Source organism: Corvus cornix, chromosome 19 (assembly GCF_000738735.6).
Source record: "Corvus cornix cornix isolate S_Up_H32 chromosome 19, ASM73873v5, whole genome shotgun sequence".
Classification (NCBI taxonomy): domain Eukaryota; kingdom Metazoa; phylum Chordata; class Aves; order Passeriformes; family Corvidae; genus Corvus; species Corvus cornix.
In genome coordinates this window covers 6,572,037-6,584,222 of record NC_046348.1, presented here as the reverse complement: position 1 = coordinate 6,584,222, position 12,186 = coordinate 6,572,037, and the positions used below count along the sequence as shown (strand labels likewise).

General features: G+C 53.6%; 3 protein-coding genes across 3 annotated transcripts; 2 read left to right on the top strand and 1 right to left on the bottom strand.

Annotated features, from left to right (window-relative positions):
• Positions 1–19: 19 nt before the first annotated feature.
• SEBOX (SEBOX homeobox) lies at positions 20–2,443 on the top strand. Its single transcript, XM_039563166.1, has 2 exons — positions 20–304; positions 434–2,443. The coding sequence occupies exons 1-2, from the start codon at positions 20–22 to the stop codon at positions 680–682; spliced, it is 534 nt and encodes a 177-aa protein (XP_039419100.1). The 3' UTR covers positions 683–2,443.
• Positions 1,399–3,756, bottom strand: TMEM199 (transmembrane protein 199). Its single transcript, XM_039563128.1, has 6 exons — positions 3,544–3,756; positions 3,388–3,461; positions 3,218–3,307; positions 2,307–2,343; positions 1,899–2,011; positions 1,399–1,809 (listed from the first exon to the last, which is right to left on the bottom strand). The coding sequence occupies exons 1-6, from the start codon at positions 3,713–3,715 to the stop codon at positions 1,714–1,716; spliced, it is 582 nt and encodes a 193-aa protein (XP_039419062.1). The 5' UTR covers positions 3,716–3,756; the 3' UTR covers positions 1,399–1,713.
• Positions 3,757–3,862: 106 nt separating this feature from the next.
• On the top strand, positions 3,863–11,340 carry POLDIP2 (DNA polymerase delta interacting protein 2). Its single transcript, XM_039563127.1, has 11 exons — positions 3,863–4,057; positions 4,571–4,652; positions 5,241–5,338; positions 5,889–5,985; positions 6,459–6,534; positions 7,126–7,233; positions 7,471–7,607; positions 8,567–8,593; positions 8,779–8,904; positions 9,306–9,385; positions 10,868–11,340. Exons 1-11 carry the CDS (start codon positions 3,879–3,881, stop codon positions 10,980–10,982), a joined length of 1,125 nt encoding a protein of 374 aa, XP_039419061.1. The 5' UTR covers positions 3,863–3,878; the 3' UTR covers positions 10,983–11,340.
• Positions 11,341–12,186: the final 846 nt, after the last annotated feature.

The following is a 12,186-nucleotide window of genomic DNA, read 5'->3' as shown; positions in this document are numbered from 1 at the left end:
ACCGGGGGAGCCGGGCAGGATGAGCGCGGCCCCGGGCACCTCCCGCGCCCCGCAGCCGCTGCTCCGCTTCCCCGACGGGGCGGGCGGGCCAGGCGGCGGGCGGGCGGCGGGGGGGGGCGGCGTTCCGGGGCCGTGCCCCTGCCCCTGTCCCTGCCCGGGGGGGCCGCGGAAGCGGCGGCGGACCACGTTCAGCCGGGGGCAGCTGTCCGAGCTGGAGCGGGCCTTCGCCGCCGTGCCCTACCCGGACATCGCCACCCGGGAGCGCCTGGCCGAGCTCACCCAGCTGCCCGAGGCCAAGATCCAGGTGAGGGCAGGCGGGACCCTCCCCTCCACCCCTTCCTCCTTCCCTCTCGGGGCTGGGGTTCCTTGTCCTCCGCGGGGCCACCCCGTCGGGGCGCTGTCGGTGTCTCATAGCTCCCCTCGCCCGTCCCAGGTGTGGTTCCAGAACCGCCGCGCCCGCAGGATCCGCAGCGCCAAGCCCGAGCCGCCGCCGCTACCGCCGCTGCCGCCACCCGGGGAGCGGGGTCCCCCCGCGGCACCCCCCGACAGCAGCACCCCGGGCCCGGCCCCTGCCATGCCGCCGCCGGGATCCCACAGCCCCGCTCGGGGCCTCCCCACCTCGCTGGGCTCCATCTCCGACCTCATCTACAGCGCGGCCATCACCAACCTGGGCGAACCGTAGCCGTGGCAAGGACCCCCGTGTTCTAGGGACCCTCCTGGCACCGCGGCCCCCCCCCCCCCCCGGATTAGCGCCACGATTTCATTAGGGTGTGGAATTACTGCCGGTCCCGAAGGCTCCGAAGATGTCATCCAATATCCTAAATGCCGGTGCGGCCGCAGCAGGGGCAGCTCCCCATCACCCCTCTAATACCGACTAATCTTTTGGAAAAAATACCTTAATCTGAGGCCGTATCCACGGATGATTGTGGCGCGGCCGCCCCTAATCCGCAGGCACGTTCGCAGGTGCCGGCAGATCTCCCTGGGTCGGATATTAAACCGTGTTTCCAGAGGGGCTTAGCTGCCATCAGAGCATTAATCACTGTGTCCAGCCCTGGCAGAGCGCCCACCCGGCAGGTGTCCGGGTCCCCAAGGCCTGACGTGGGTGTCCCCTCCCCGCTGTGGGTGCACCGAGGTGGCTCTGCTCTGCCCCATGGCACCTGAGAAACCCCTGGGCTCAATGTTGAGCGGTGTTCCCTGCCTATGCCCAGAATCTGGGCACCCTATGGCAGGGGGTTGGGAGCACCACGCATCCCTCACTGTGCAGGAAGAGGAAGGTTTGGACAGGAGATGGAGCAGGATGCAGGATGCAGAGGGAGAGGGAAGATTCACATCTCTGCAGTGTGTTAGATGCCACATCAATGTTTTTCACACCAACAGACATCTCCTGACATGCAGGAAGAAGGTTATGAACACACAGTGTTATTTATTTCCAGAATAAAAGGACAGGAACTTCCCAGGAAAACAGGGATGGCAGGAACTGATGCCTCTCTCCCTGCTGGAGTGGTCAGAGTCCACAGCCATTGCCTCTCCTGTTCCACAGCTCTGGGATTTCCAACCCATGATTCATTTCAGGAGCAGGAAGCAAAGGACGAGCCTGAGGAGTGCAGCAGTCTTCCCACAGCAGGAACAGGTACAGACAGGAGAAAACCTGTCCCAAATTAGCAGCTCCTAGGGAGGACAAAAAGCCTCCAGCACGAAGCCTGCAGTTCATGGTCATAGCTTCCCAAGGTCCCCTTCGAGGGTCCGCACCATCACGTACAGCTCGGCCAAGCCCACCACTGAGGCCACAATGACGGCTGACAGGACACGCTGGGGACACAAAAGAGAGAGGGGTGACCCTGGGGGTCCGGCCTGGCCAGCACAGAGGGGCTGCCAGGGGGCTCTGGGGCCTTGCTCACCGCCGCTGTCTCTGCGAAGACGTACTGGCTGCCCAGGTACGTGCAGGCAAAGGCGGCCACCACGGTGACAATGAAGTTGAAGATGGTGATGACAACGGCTTTCACAGAGCGAACTGGTGGAGAGAAGGGTAAAGTGATTGATTTTACATAAGGTTGGGGAGTAGGGCTGGGGACAAGGTGTGACTGGGGCTACCTCAGCTGGGATGTGTAATCCTGGAGGAGTCACACGCTTGGTGCCTCCAGAAATATTGGTAAGAATGACCAAGAGGCTCCTTCATTCAAGGAACACTTTAGTGCATGAAAACCTTCTGGTGAGATATTCCAAGAGGGAAGGGCTGTTACCAGCTGGAGATGGAACAATTCCCATGCCTGACCTGGCTCGTGCCAACAGGACAGGAAGACACTCACCTTGCCTCCCAAATTCAGCCAATGGCCCGTTCATCTCCTGAAAGAAGGGATTGAAACAGCTTGTGATCGCTTGTATTTTAATGTTAGTAATAACATTATTACTGTATGTGCAGAATAAAAGCAATGCCAATGCCCTGTCCTGTCCCCAAGACTGTGAGGTTTTGGGGTGCCCTGGTACTGGGTAGGTGGGCTGTGGGGGAGCAGCAGTTTCACAGCACACAGGTTTCTCTGAGATTTTGCACAAGCTCTGGTAAAACCATCCCAGATTATAGATCACAGCATGGTTTGTCCTGGAAGGGACCTTAAAGACCATCCCTGCCATGAGCAGGGACACCTTTCACCAGACCAGGTCAAACCTGGAGTGGTCAAGCTCAGCAGAGAGCAAAGCAGATCTTCCCATGAGAGTTAATGTGCACATGGATGCCAGGTACAGTGTGGAAGGACAGAATGGGATCACAAGGAATGCCAGCAGAAAGGGATGCTGACTTGTCTGAGCAGTCACCCAGCCAGAAGATCCCAGCTCTCCCAGGAAAGAATGAGTGCCCACACGTTATCCTGTATTTTCAGCTTTTACCTTGACATGAATGAGGCAATTTTAAAACTATGACAAAAATTTAACCAGCACAGATACTCCCTGTCAAACATTTATGGCATGTGCTCAGTCTCCCAGAACAGAACCTGAGATCTTTGGCACAGTGAGCAGTTCCCAAAACTCGGTATTGTCTAATTCACCACCCTGTTAACCCTGTCCTACCTCTGTCCTCAACACCGCATCTGTTGTCCCCGGTGTGTTTACCTCCAGTGCCTGCCACATCCCCTCTGCACTGCACTCACTCAAAGGGGAAAATCTCCTTTGCTCTCAGGTGTTTGAGGGATGAATCCCGGCAGCAGGCACCGCAGCAGCCCCTCACCTGCCCCGTGATGTTGCGGGTCATCCGCTGGTACTCCTCGTGTGCCAGCTTAGCCTTGATCCGCTCCAGCCGGGCCACCAGCTCGGGGTTCTGGGGAAGGCACAGACCCACCGTGAGGGCCTGGAGCCGCCGCCGCCTCCTCCCGCGACTCCTGCCCGGCCCTCCCTTACCCGCGGCGGCACCGGCACCTCGGGCAGGTGGATCTCGCATCCTTCCAGCAGCTCGTGTAGGTGCAGCGGGGACCCTGCGGGCGGGGGACGGGGCGGTCACGGTGTGATCGGGGCGGTCACGGTGCGACCACGGCGCCCCGGCGCAGCGCGGCCTACCTGCCTCCCTCAGCGCGGCGTGCAGCCTCCGCAGCAGGCTGAAAGGCACCAGCTCTCCATCCGCCGCCAGCGCCGCCTCCAGCTCATCCCGCAGCCCAGCGGGCAGCGCTGCCAGCTCTCCGGCCCGCACCGCCCGCCGCAGCCGCGGCCCGGCTCGCAACGACGACGCCATGTTGGGCCCGGCCGGCGTTGCCGGGGCGACCGAGTGATGGGGGGGGGGGGGGGGTGGGAGGAACCATAGAGACGGCGGGGTGGGGCGGAGCGGCGCGCGCGGGAGGCGGGGCGGGGCGGAGCGGCGCGGGCCGCGCGGGGCACTGTGGGCCGCGGGCGGTGGGATGTCGGGCGGCGCGGCGCGGCGGTACGTGGCGGCGGCTCTGGGCCGGGCCCGGGCCCGCGGGCCGGCCCCGCTCTGGGAGCCGCCCCCCGCCCGCCACCTGCGGGCCCTGGGCCCCGGGGGAGCCGCGGTGCTCCCGCTGCCGCTGCTGTTGCCGCCGCGGCGGCACCTCTCGTCGCGGTGAGGCCTGTGAGGGTTGGGGGGGGGGCGCAGGGTTGGGGTTGTTGGGGGGGCTCGGGGAGACAGGCGGTGAGGGGGTGTTTGAGGGTGATTGGGAGGGGGTGAGGGCTCGCAGGAGGTGTTTGGGGTGCGGGTAGTTGGGGAAAATTGGGAAGGAGTTAGGAGGCTGTGAGAGGGTGTTTGGGGATGAGGGTGATTGGGAAGGAGTTGGAGTGTGGGTTGGGGGGTGGTGAGTCACTGGGGGAAGACTGTGAAAGAGTTGGGGGGGTTGTCAGGGCAGAGATGTGGGGGATTGGGCTGAAGGGACAGCTGTGTGAGGGTATCCAGGGCAGTTGGGAAAGGGGAGACTGGCAAAGGGTGGAGGGCAGAGGAGGGAGTGAGGTTGGGCAGCCCAGTGCATAGTGGGGCTCTTGTGGGGTAGCCGAGGGAGGCACAAGGTGGGGAGCAGTGTCCCCCTGACCTGGGGGCTGCTTCAGCCCCTGCAAACCCTCCAAGCTGCCTCTCTGCTCCAAGGAACCGTCCCGAGGGCAAAGTGCTGGAGACCGTGGGGGTGTTTGAGGCCCCGAAGCAGCATGGCAAATATGAGACAGGCCAGGTAGGTGGTTCAGGGTGGGGCACAGCTGACCCTGCAGGCTGGTGCCACAGGGATTGGGCAGCCAAAGGATTTCCCATAAGGAAAATCTCAGCAGCAGCAGGCCAGGAGTTTCACAGTTCAGTGCTCCTTGTCTGTGCTGTGTCTGCAATTTGTCAGTCATCTGGCAATAGCAGGTTGATAAGAATCTGCAGCACAACGCAACTGCTGGACAATGGCATTTACTCTACTGGTCCTGTTTTGGGGTTTTCTCCCTCAGGAATTCAAAGAGACAACCACTAAATTTGATAAATAACAACTACACTTGTAATTCCTGTCCTTAAGGCTCTCAGATCTGTTTCTGAGCAGTCTCTCCTTTCTGCTGCTCTATTACTGCATTACTGGTTTAGTCCTTCCCTTCTACAGGATAGAGATGACATGGATTTCTCCTCTCATCCCAAACTGTGTTCCTTCTTTCTGCTCTGGGTAGTCACAGTGGTGATTGTCCCTGTATCCCCATCCCACACATTAAATCCTTTGTAAATGTTTGTAGTTTTACCTCAGTTAACAGATTTTCAAAATGATTCAACTGTAATTATTTGTTCCTTCCAGCTCTTCCTTCACAGTGTGTTTGGCTATCGAGGAATAGTCCTGTTTCCCTGGCAAGCCAGGCTTTATGATCGGGATGTGGCTTCTCCTGTCACAGAAAAGTAAGGATTTGAGGATTCATTCTGGTTCATGTTGTCATACTGTTACATTTACGTTTTGTAGTGAGTTTCCTTTTTGGGGTAAACAAGTGTTTTTAAGGAGGGCAATGGGTCTGTTTGTATGAGTGTAAACTGGGAGAGGTGCTTGAAGAGGAGATGCTTCATTATTAAGTACTGAGTATTAATTTTGTGTTAATTAGAGACAGGATGGAAGTATGAAGGGTGAAAGTGTGCATGTGTGAAGGAAATAAAAATCAATTAAAAAATCATGCTCCTGTCACTTTGTATTCTACAAAAATCCCTTTTTGAGTTAGATCCAACAGGAAGAACCTCTGAGCTGTTGTGCCTGTGCCAAACACCTCTCATGGTCATCTCAGCTCGTCTGTCATTGTGTGGGTGGCTGATGAAGCTTTGGTTTGGGTGCAACCAAATGATTACAGGCTGTGAAATGTGACTTTAAAAAAAAAAATCATTGCTTATGAGTACTTGGTTCTGGTAACAAGAATTTGCTTCCATCCTGTGCTTGAGCTCAGAGTTCTGCTTTTCTCTTTAGGAGCGAGAATGTGGCAGGCCATGGTTCCAAAGAGGTCAAGGGCAAAACACACACTTACTACCAGGTGTTAATAGATGCCCGGGATTGTCCACATATAGTAAGTAATGAGCAATCTTGCTATTGAAACTTGAGTATCTTCTCCTACATGAGTGGTTCAGAGGGACAGGCACTGAAAGAAAATGGCTTTGGTGGCTAACTGGATTGGGTAGGATTTTTGGATAAATTTATTCTTCAAGGTATATTTTTCCCTGAGAAAGATCATCTGGAAGGTCATGTGGCTGTTTTCTGGATTGTGTTTCCCCTTTCCAACCTCCTTTCCTCTTCCTGGTGTCATTCCTACACTGTTGCACACAGGTCATTGGGAATGTGGGCTGCAGCACTGAAAATGCTCCTCGCTTGTTTGAGTGGAGAGTTAGCCTAGAGGAATTAAATGGAGAGAAGTTCTGAGGTGAATTGGTTCGATGAAATAAACATTACGTGCTTTATAAACCCCAGTAGTGAACTGAACTATGACTGGAAACTGTCCTGCAGCAATCCACACAGAAAGACATAAACCTCCCTGTTTCTCAGTCCCAGAGATCACAGACGGAAGCAGTGACGTTCCTGGCAAATCATGATGACAGCAGAGCCCTCTATGCCATCCCAGGTAAGCAAAACTCCTGCAGCCTCTGACTATTGTGAGGTGAGGTCAGAAAAGTCATCAGTGGTCAACTCCTGCCAGAGAAGCTGCAGGACATTCTGTAGTGGATCTGTCCATAGCTTAGGGCTGTGCTGGAGACGACAGAGTGACTAAAGTACAGGAAGCCCTTTGCATAGCTGGAAGCTGGGCACTCTGTGATCAGACACAGACATGTCTGATTTAAATCAGAGCTCTTGAGACACAGATCCCATACCAAGCTGCATATGGGCTGTTCTACTTTGTCACCAGGACAGCTGGATTTATTCCTGTCCTGGGCATTTCCTGCCCGGATTGCTTTTGGGGCAGTGCAGGCACTTTGCAGGGCAGTGTGTGTTTATCAGAGGAGTCACTCCATGAAAAATCTCACAGGAGAACACTGCCAAGAGTTATTCCTGGCACGTCTCCTCCATTCTTCCTTGCAGTTGTGATATTAGCTTTGGCTTCTGCTGCCAAAATCCTTTTCCTAACTTCTCACTAGTGTGATCAACTTTTCTGCCAGGAGACTTCTGAGCTGCTCTTTGCTGGGGAAGTTCAATGGCTTTTGGGTTTCTTTTTCAGGTTTAGACTATGTAAGCCATGAAGACATCCTTCCCTACAGCTCCACTGATCAAGTGCCCATCCAGCATGAGCTCTTTGAGAGGTTCCTCATGTACGACCAGACAAAAGGTAAATTCTGGCTTCACAGGGAATTCTTCAGAGCCACGTGCTTGCAGTGCTCTAGAACAAGTACCCAAACCCCATCATCTTGGATATGGTATAAAAATCACATCTACCTTGGGGTTTGTTACAGTGAAGCTGCCTTTGAATTTTTTTAAACTATGTGAAAGGAATTGTTTTGAGGGAAGAGCACTCCAGCTACAGTGTTGCCTCTCCCCATGAAACCTCACCTTTCCCTCCCCACAGTCCCACCTTTTGTAGCAAGGGATACTCTGTGTGCGTGGCAGGAGAAGAACCACCCCTGGCTGGAGCTCTCGGATGTGCACCGAGAAACCACGGAGAACATCCGTGTCACCGTCATCCCTTTCTACATGGGCATGAGGGTAAGTCTGGCCTGCTCTGTTCATTCTGCCATTTGCTTCACTGGCATGTTTTTGTAAGACCAGTTTGCTGCCTGAAGGTACTTTCTGCATACTGAAGAAGTGACATTTAACCACAGTTGCAGTTTCGTTCTCCTGGGTATAAACATGAAATTGTTTTGTCATGTATTTTTGGAGAACAGCTCCTGCATATTGGCTTTTGCTGGTTATCAGTAGGATGAGAAATAACCTGTAATGTTCTGCACAACGGTGCTAGCAAGATATTTAGGAAGGCTTGTGAATTGGTCCTGTTACTGCCTCAGTCACGTGAGGTGGCACTGGGGCCATCTGCTCTGTAACAACAGACACGTCTGTTATCCTGCCCAGTGATGAGCTGGGGTTGCCTGCCTGTTTCCTGCCTCTAGTTTGGCTTAGAGGGTTTGGCTAAAGCCTTCTGGGTTTAGCTGATAACCATGTGCTCTTTATAGCACAGAACTCCACGTGGACCATACAAAATAATGCGGCTCCAACAGACTCCTGAGTGGGAGAGCTGGGAATTCCCACAGCAGTTTGATTTCTGAGCACGGCTGATGGGGAGCCTGAGCTGTGGCAGGTGCACATTTTGGTGTGGATTTGCAACTTTTGTGGAGTCCAGCTGATGTTTGTCCTAAAACAGGTGCCTGAAGGCCAGGAAAGGGGTGTTTCTAGATCTGTAGAAAGTGCATAATTAACATGGAGATGAACCCTGGGTTGTCACGGGATCCTTGCAAATCTCCCACCTCATGATTACTTTAGAGCACAGCCAGTGCCAGGCTCTGCTGATGGAAGGCCTCGGAGAGCAGCTGTCTGTGCTCATGTGAGTTGTCTGCGTCACCCTGGCACGGAGTGAGAGCCCCTGTGCTGGTGCTGTGCTGACAGCTGAAGAGGTTTTTGGCACCACGTGTTCAAGGGCAGCTGCTAAAGTCTTTTGTTTCTCTTGACAGGAAGCCCAGAATTCCCATGTCTACTGGGTAAGTGCCTTTTGTGTCACGGAACAGCTAAAGGGAAGGAGTTTATTTGCTGTGGCATCACTGCTGTGTGATAAGCTCTGAGGGAGAGTAGCCCTTGCCTGGAAACTGTTTCCCAGCATCAGCTGTGGGTTATCAACTGGTTGCAGCTGATTCCAGCTCTTGATAAGAGTCTTTCTTCTGTCCAGTGGCGCTACTGTATTCGCCTGGAGAACCTGGACAGCGAAGTGGTGCAGCTCCGAGAGCGACACTGGAGGATATTCAGCTTGTCTGGCACCTTGGAAACAGTCCGGGGCCGTGGGGTTGTAGGAAGGGTAGGTACCACACAGCTTTTTTTCGGGGAAGCATGGCCCTTTGCTGGAGTCCTCTCGCTTGCTTGGGTGGATTGGCCAGTAAATTGCTTAGTGGGCACTGGAAATAGATGGAGTGGGAAACCAGCAATGAAGAAAGTCACGTGAGCTTTTCATCTGTTGTTTGCATGAACTGAAACTTCACACTGAGTATTGGAGAATGATCCTAAATGACTGGTGATGGGAAAACTGGAATAATAACGGGATTCTGGCACTACTCAGTTTGCTGTGTAATTGGCAGTGGTGCTGGGCTGTGGGTCTGTGGTTGTTTCTTTTTTTTCCCCTGCTGTATAAATTTCCTCTTGATGCCTGTCTGGGGTAGAATGTTAAGATTGCTGATGCCCAGTGGTCTCTTGTCTTCTCAGGAGCCAGTTTTGTCCAAAGAACAGCCAGCATTTCAGTACAGCAGCCACGTCTCCCTGCAGGCATCCAGTGGTCACATGTGGTAAGAAGCCCTTATTGCTGCTGTACAGTGTTTTGGCTGTAGGATCCCCCAGCAGCGAGCTGGGGTGCAGTTTGCTGCTTGGGGTTGTGGCTGAAAGCTGGGTGGAAGTGGACTGGACAAGGGCATGTATGGTAGCTAAAATGTGGTGAGCTTTTCTATAGCTGTATCCCAGTTAGTGTTAAGATGGTCTGTTGGTTCTCTGCACCAGGAGAGGTTCCAGGATAATGTATCCTCCTGCTGTGGTCTGTGCTAGACTGGATTTAAAGACATGAAGCAGTTCTCCCTTTTGGTGCTTGGTGCAAGAGCCAAGGCCTTGTGCTGATCATTCCCTCAGCAGCAGGGGTGTGTGCTCTGGTGTCCCTCTCTTGGGAGAGGATTGGGCTTTAACTCCATCCCTGTGCACTTCTGTGTCAGGAGTTGGCATGCAGGGGTTTTCCCAGTTTAGACCAGATAAGGCCTTCAGTCTAACTGGTGTTTAAGTCTCTTCTTCTGTAAGTGCAGGGAGGGAAATGCCCAGCTGAGCTGTTATTTTCCTGTGCCTCGGGGTTAAAGCAGTTTCCCTTTATTTGCCTTTTGGCTTATTTAGTGCCACCTCTGTGTGGACAAGGATTGCACAGCCACCTCTTGCCTTCTGTATGACAGGTCTTCCTGCATTTTTTAAGTAAATCTCCTTCAGAGTTAAGCTGCCTTTGAGTTGGGAAAAGCAGGAGAGCAGCTCTTTGCATACAGGGAATACCATGTTTGCCATGTGAAGCGTTTTGAGTTGCCCGAATGGATGCCCTGGGGAGATAAAACCAGATGGTCTGGTAGTTCTTCCCTCTCTGCATACATCCTGGCGAGAAAGAGACAAAGGTTCTGCAGCTCAAAAGCTGCTCAGCTTGACTTCTGGTGTTCAGTTGTGTCTTCTCTGTCCTGAGAACCTGTTAATTTATCTCCACAACCCTCTTGCCCATGTCATGTTCTGCAGTACAGTTGTCTGTAGTTGAGAGCAGTAAACAAATGGTTGTACCAGGACAGGCAGGTTCATTTCTGACGTGCAAAGCCGAAGCTATTCTAAATTACATCTGAGGGGATTTCTTCATGTCATAGACAACCAGTGGAGCTCCTGCTAAGAAATACAAATCTGAGTTTACGTGTAACCAGCTTGTAAAAATAGCTCAGATGGCTCTGTCTCCTGGGGAGTGGGAGTTGTGTAAACACTGCTGCAGGTGCGTGGAGGGTGCTTGACTCCTGTGGGCTGCAATCATCACAGCTTTGTGCAGGAAATGTGTTGGTGATGTGATGTAAAACTGCCCAGGAGTCCTCCATAAGTGAGTCATCTTGGCAGCAGATGTTCTGCAGCTGAGCCATGTCCTTGCTGCTGGACCAGCCTTGCAGATGGGCCCTGAGGATATGCAAGAGCTCAGGTCTTACCTTCTTGCTCATCCTTCCTAGGTGTGTCTGTCCCTGGCCTCAGCGTGATCTCTGCCATTATTTTTGCAGGGGCACTTTTCGATTTGAGAGGCCTGATGGCTCCCACTTTGATGTCCGAATCCCACCCTTTTCCCTGGAAAGCAACAAAGATGAGAAGACCCCTCCCTCCGGCCTTCACTGGTAGATCAGAGCGAGTGCCCAGACCCACGGAGGCCTGTGTGTGTTGTAGACCTTTGCCTCCCCTTTATGCTGCAGCCAAGAACACGGAGCTTTTAAACATTTTAAACCATTTTTGTTTTAACTGTTGTCTGACAGGGAGGCTTTTTTTGGAACTTTACTACTGGCTCTCTCAGGCTGCTTGTAAAACATAAGCTGTGTTACAGGTAACCTTTCCCTCTGTGGCACCTGCTGGGCTTGGGGGATTTAGATCTGTGCTGCTGCAGAAGACTGGCTCCCCCTCAGCAGGCCTGGACCCTTTCCAATGTGTTGTGACTTCTCTGCAATGTGAGGTTTCTCTAATAAACTGGCCCTTCCAGTTGCAACCAGTCTTCCTTCCTAAACCAAGGCCATGCCTTTGCATCCAACCGGTCCCAGCTTGTTGCTCCCTCCCGTGTGGAGTCAGCCCAGAGTTCTTGCTGCTTCAGAAGGAGCTGCTCTTCCTTTAGGGAACAGGAATGTGAGCTCAGCTTTCCTGCAGTGCAGCTGCTTTTTGGGATTCAGCCAGGGTTGGAGCACCCTGTGAGCTGCACTGCTCGTCACACAGCTTGTCTGGGCTTTGTGCTGTGATACAAACCCTGGTTTTTTTAGAGAAGAGGGTGCAGAGGGGACAAAGTGGGTGACAGATGGTGCTGAGCAGGTGCTGTCACGGTGTCCTGTGTGTGCAGAGCACCAGGCTCTGTGTTGTGATGGTACAGGAGAGCTGAAGGGAGCTCTTCCCCTGCCAGGGCTTTGCTTTGCTGCAGGGATTTCCATCTCAGCTGCTGGAGGGTTCTTCCCTGCTCACACTGTGGCTACATCCATATTTCCTTGGTGGTTTCAGCTTGACAGGAATGCTTGTTTTCACCCGGAATGCTGTCAGCCAGTGAGGCAGTGCTTGGCTTTCTGCTTGTGCTTGCTCTGCTTGGCAGGTTGTGATTTTTTTGGTAGCCGGTGTCTGGAGGGCCCTGCAGGACTGTGCAGGTCAGTGAAATCCCTGTAAGATGACAACATATGGACGTGTGGGAAAGCCAGAGCAGCTCTCAGCAGCTCTGAGGATTGCAAGGATCATCAGCCTCCATGGTGTGGGACCCTTCTGGCTGTCCCTGGGTTTCCAGACTTCAGGGTGATTCAGAGGCAGAAGTACTTGGCTTTGTGATAACCTTAGGAAAGAAAGTTTCCAACCTTCCTCC

Bases quoted from the DNA above. Each gene is read 5' to 3' on its own strand.
- SEBOX (XM_039563166.1), top strand. From the start codon at position 20: ATGAGCGCGGCCCCGGGCACCTCCCGCGCCCCGCAGCCGCTGCTCCGC. The intron at 305-433 runs GTGAGGGCAGGC...CGCCCGTCCCAG, and splicing joins TGCCCGAGGCCAAGATCCAG to GTGTGGTTCCAGAACCGCCG.
- TMEM199 (XM_039563128.1), bottom strand. From the start codon at position 3,715: ATGGCGTCGTCGTTGCGAGCCGGGCCGCGGCTGCGGCGGGCGGTGCGG. The intron at 3,462-3,543 runs GTAGGCCGCGCT...CCCCGCCCGCAG, and splicing joins CGCCGCGCTGAGGGAGGCAG to GGTCCCCGCTGCACCTACAC. The intron at 1,810-1,898 runs GTGAGCAAGGCC...TTGTGTCCCCAG, and splicing joins TCTTCGCAGAGACAGCGGCG to CGTGTCCTGTCAGCCGTCAT.
- POLDIP2 (XM_039563127.1), top strand. From the start codon at position 3,879: ATGTCGGGCGGCGCGGCGCGGCGGTACGTGGCGGCGGCTCTGGGCCGG. The intron at 4,653-5,240 runs GTAGGTGGTTCA...TGTTCCTTCCAG, and splicing joins GCAAATATGAGACAGGCCAG to CTCTTCCTTCACAGTGTGTT. The intron at 5,986-6,458 runs GTAAGTAATGAG...CCTGTTTCTCAG, and splicing joins CCCGGGATTGTCCACATATA to TCCCAGAGATCACAGACGGA.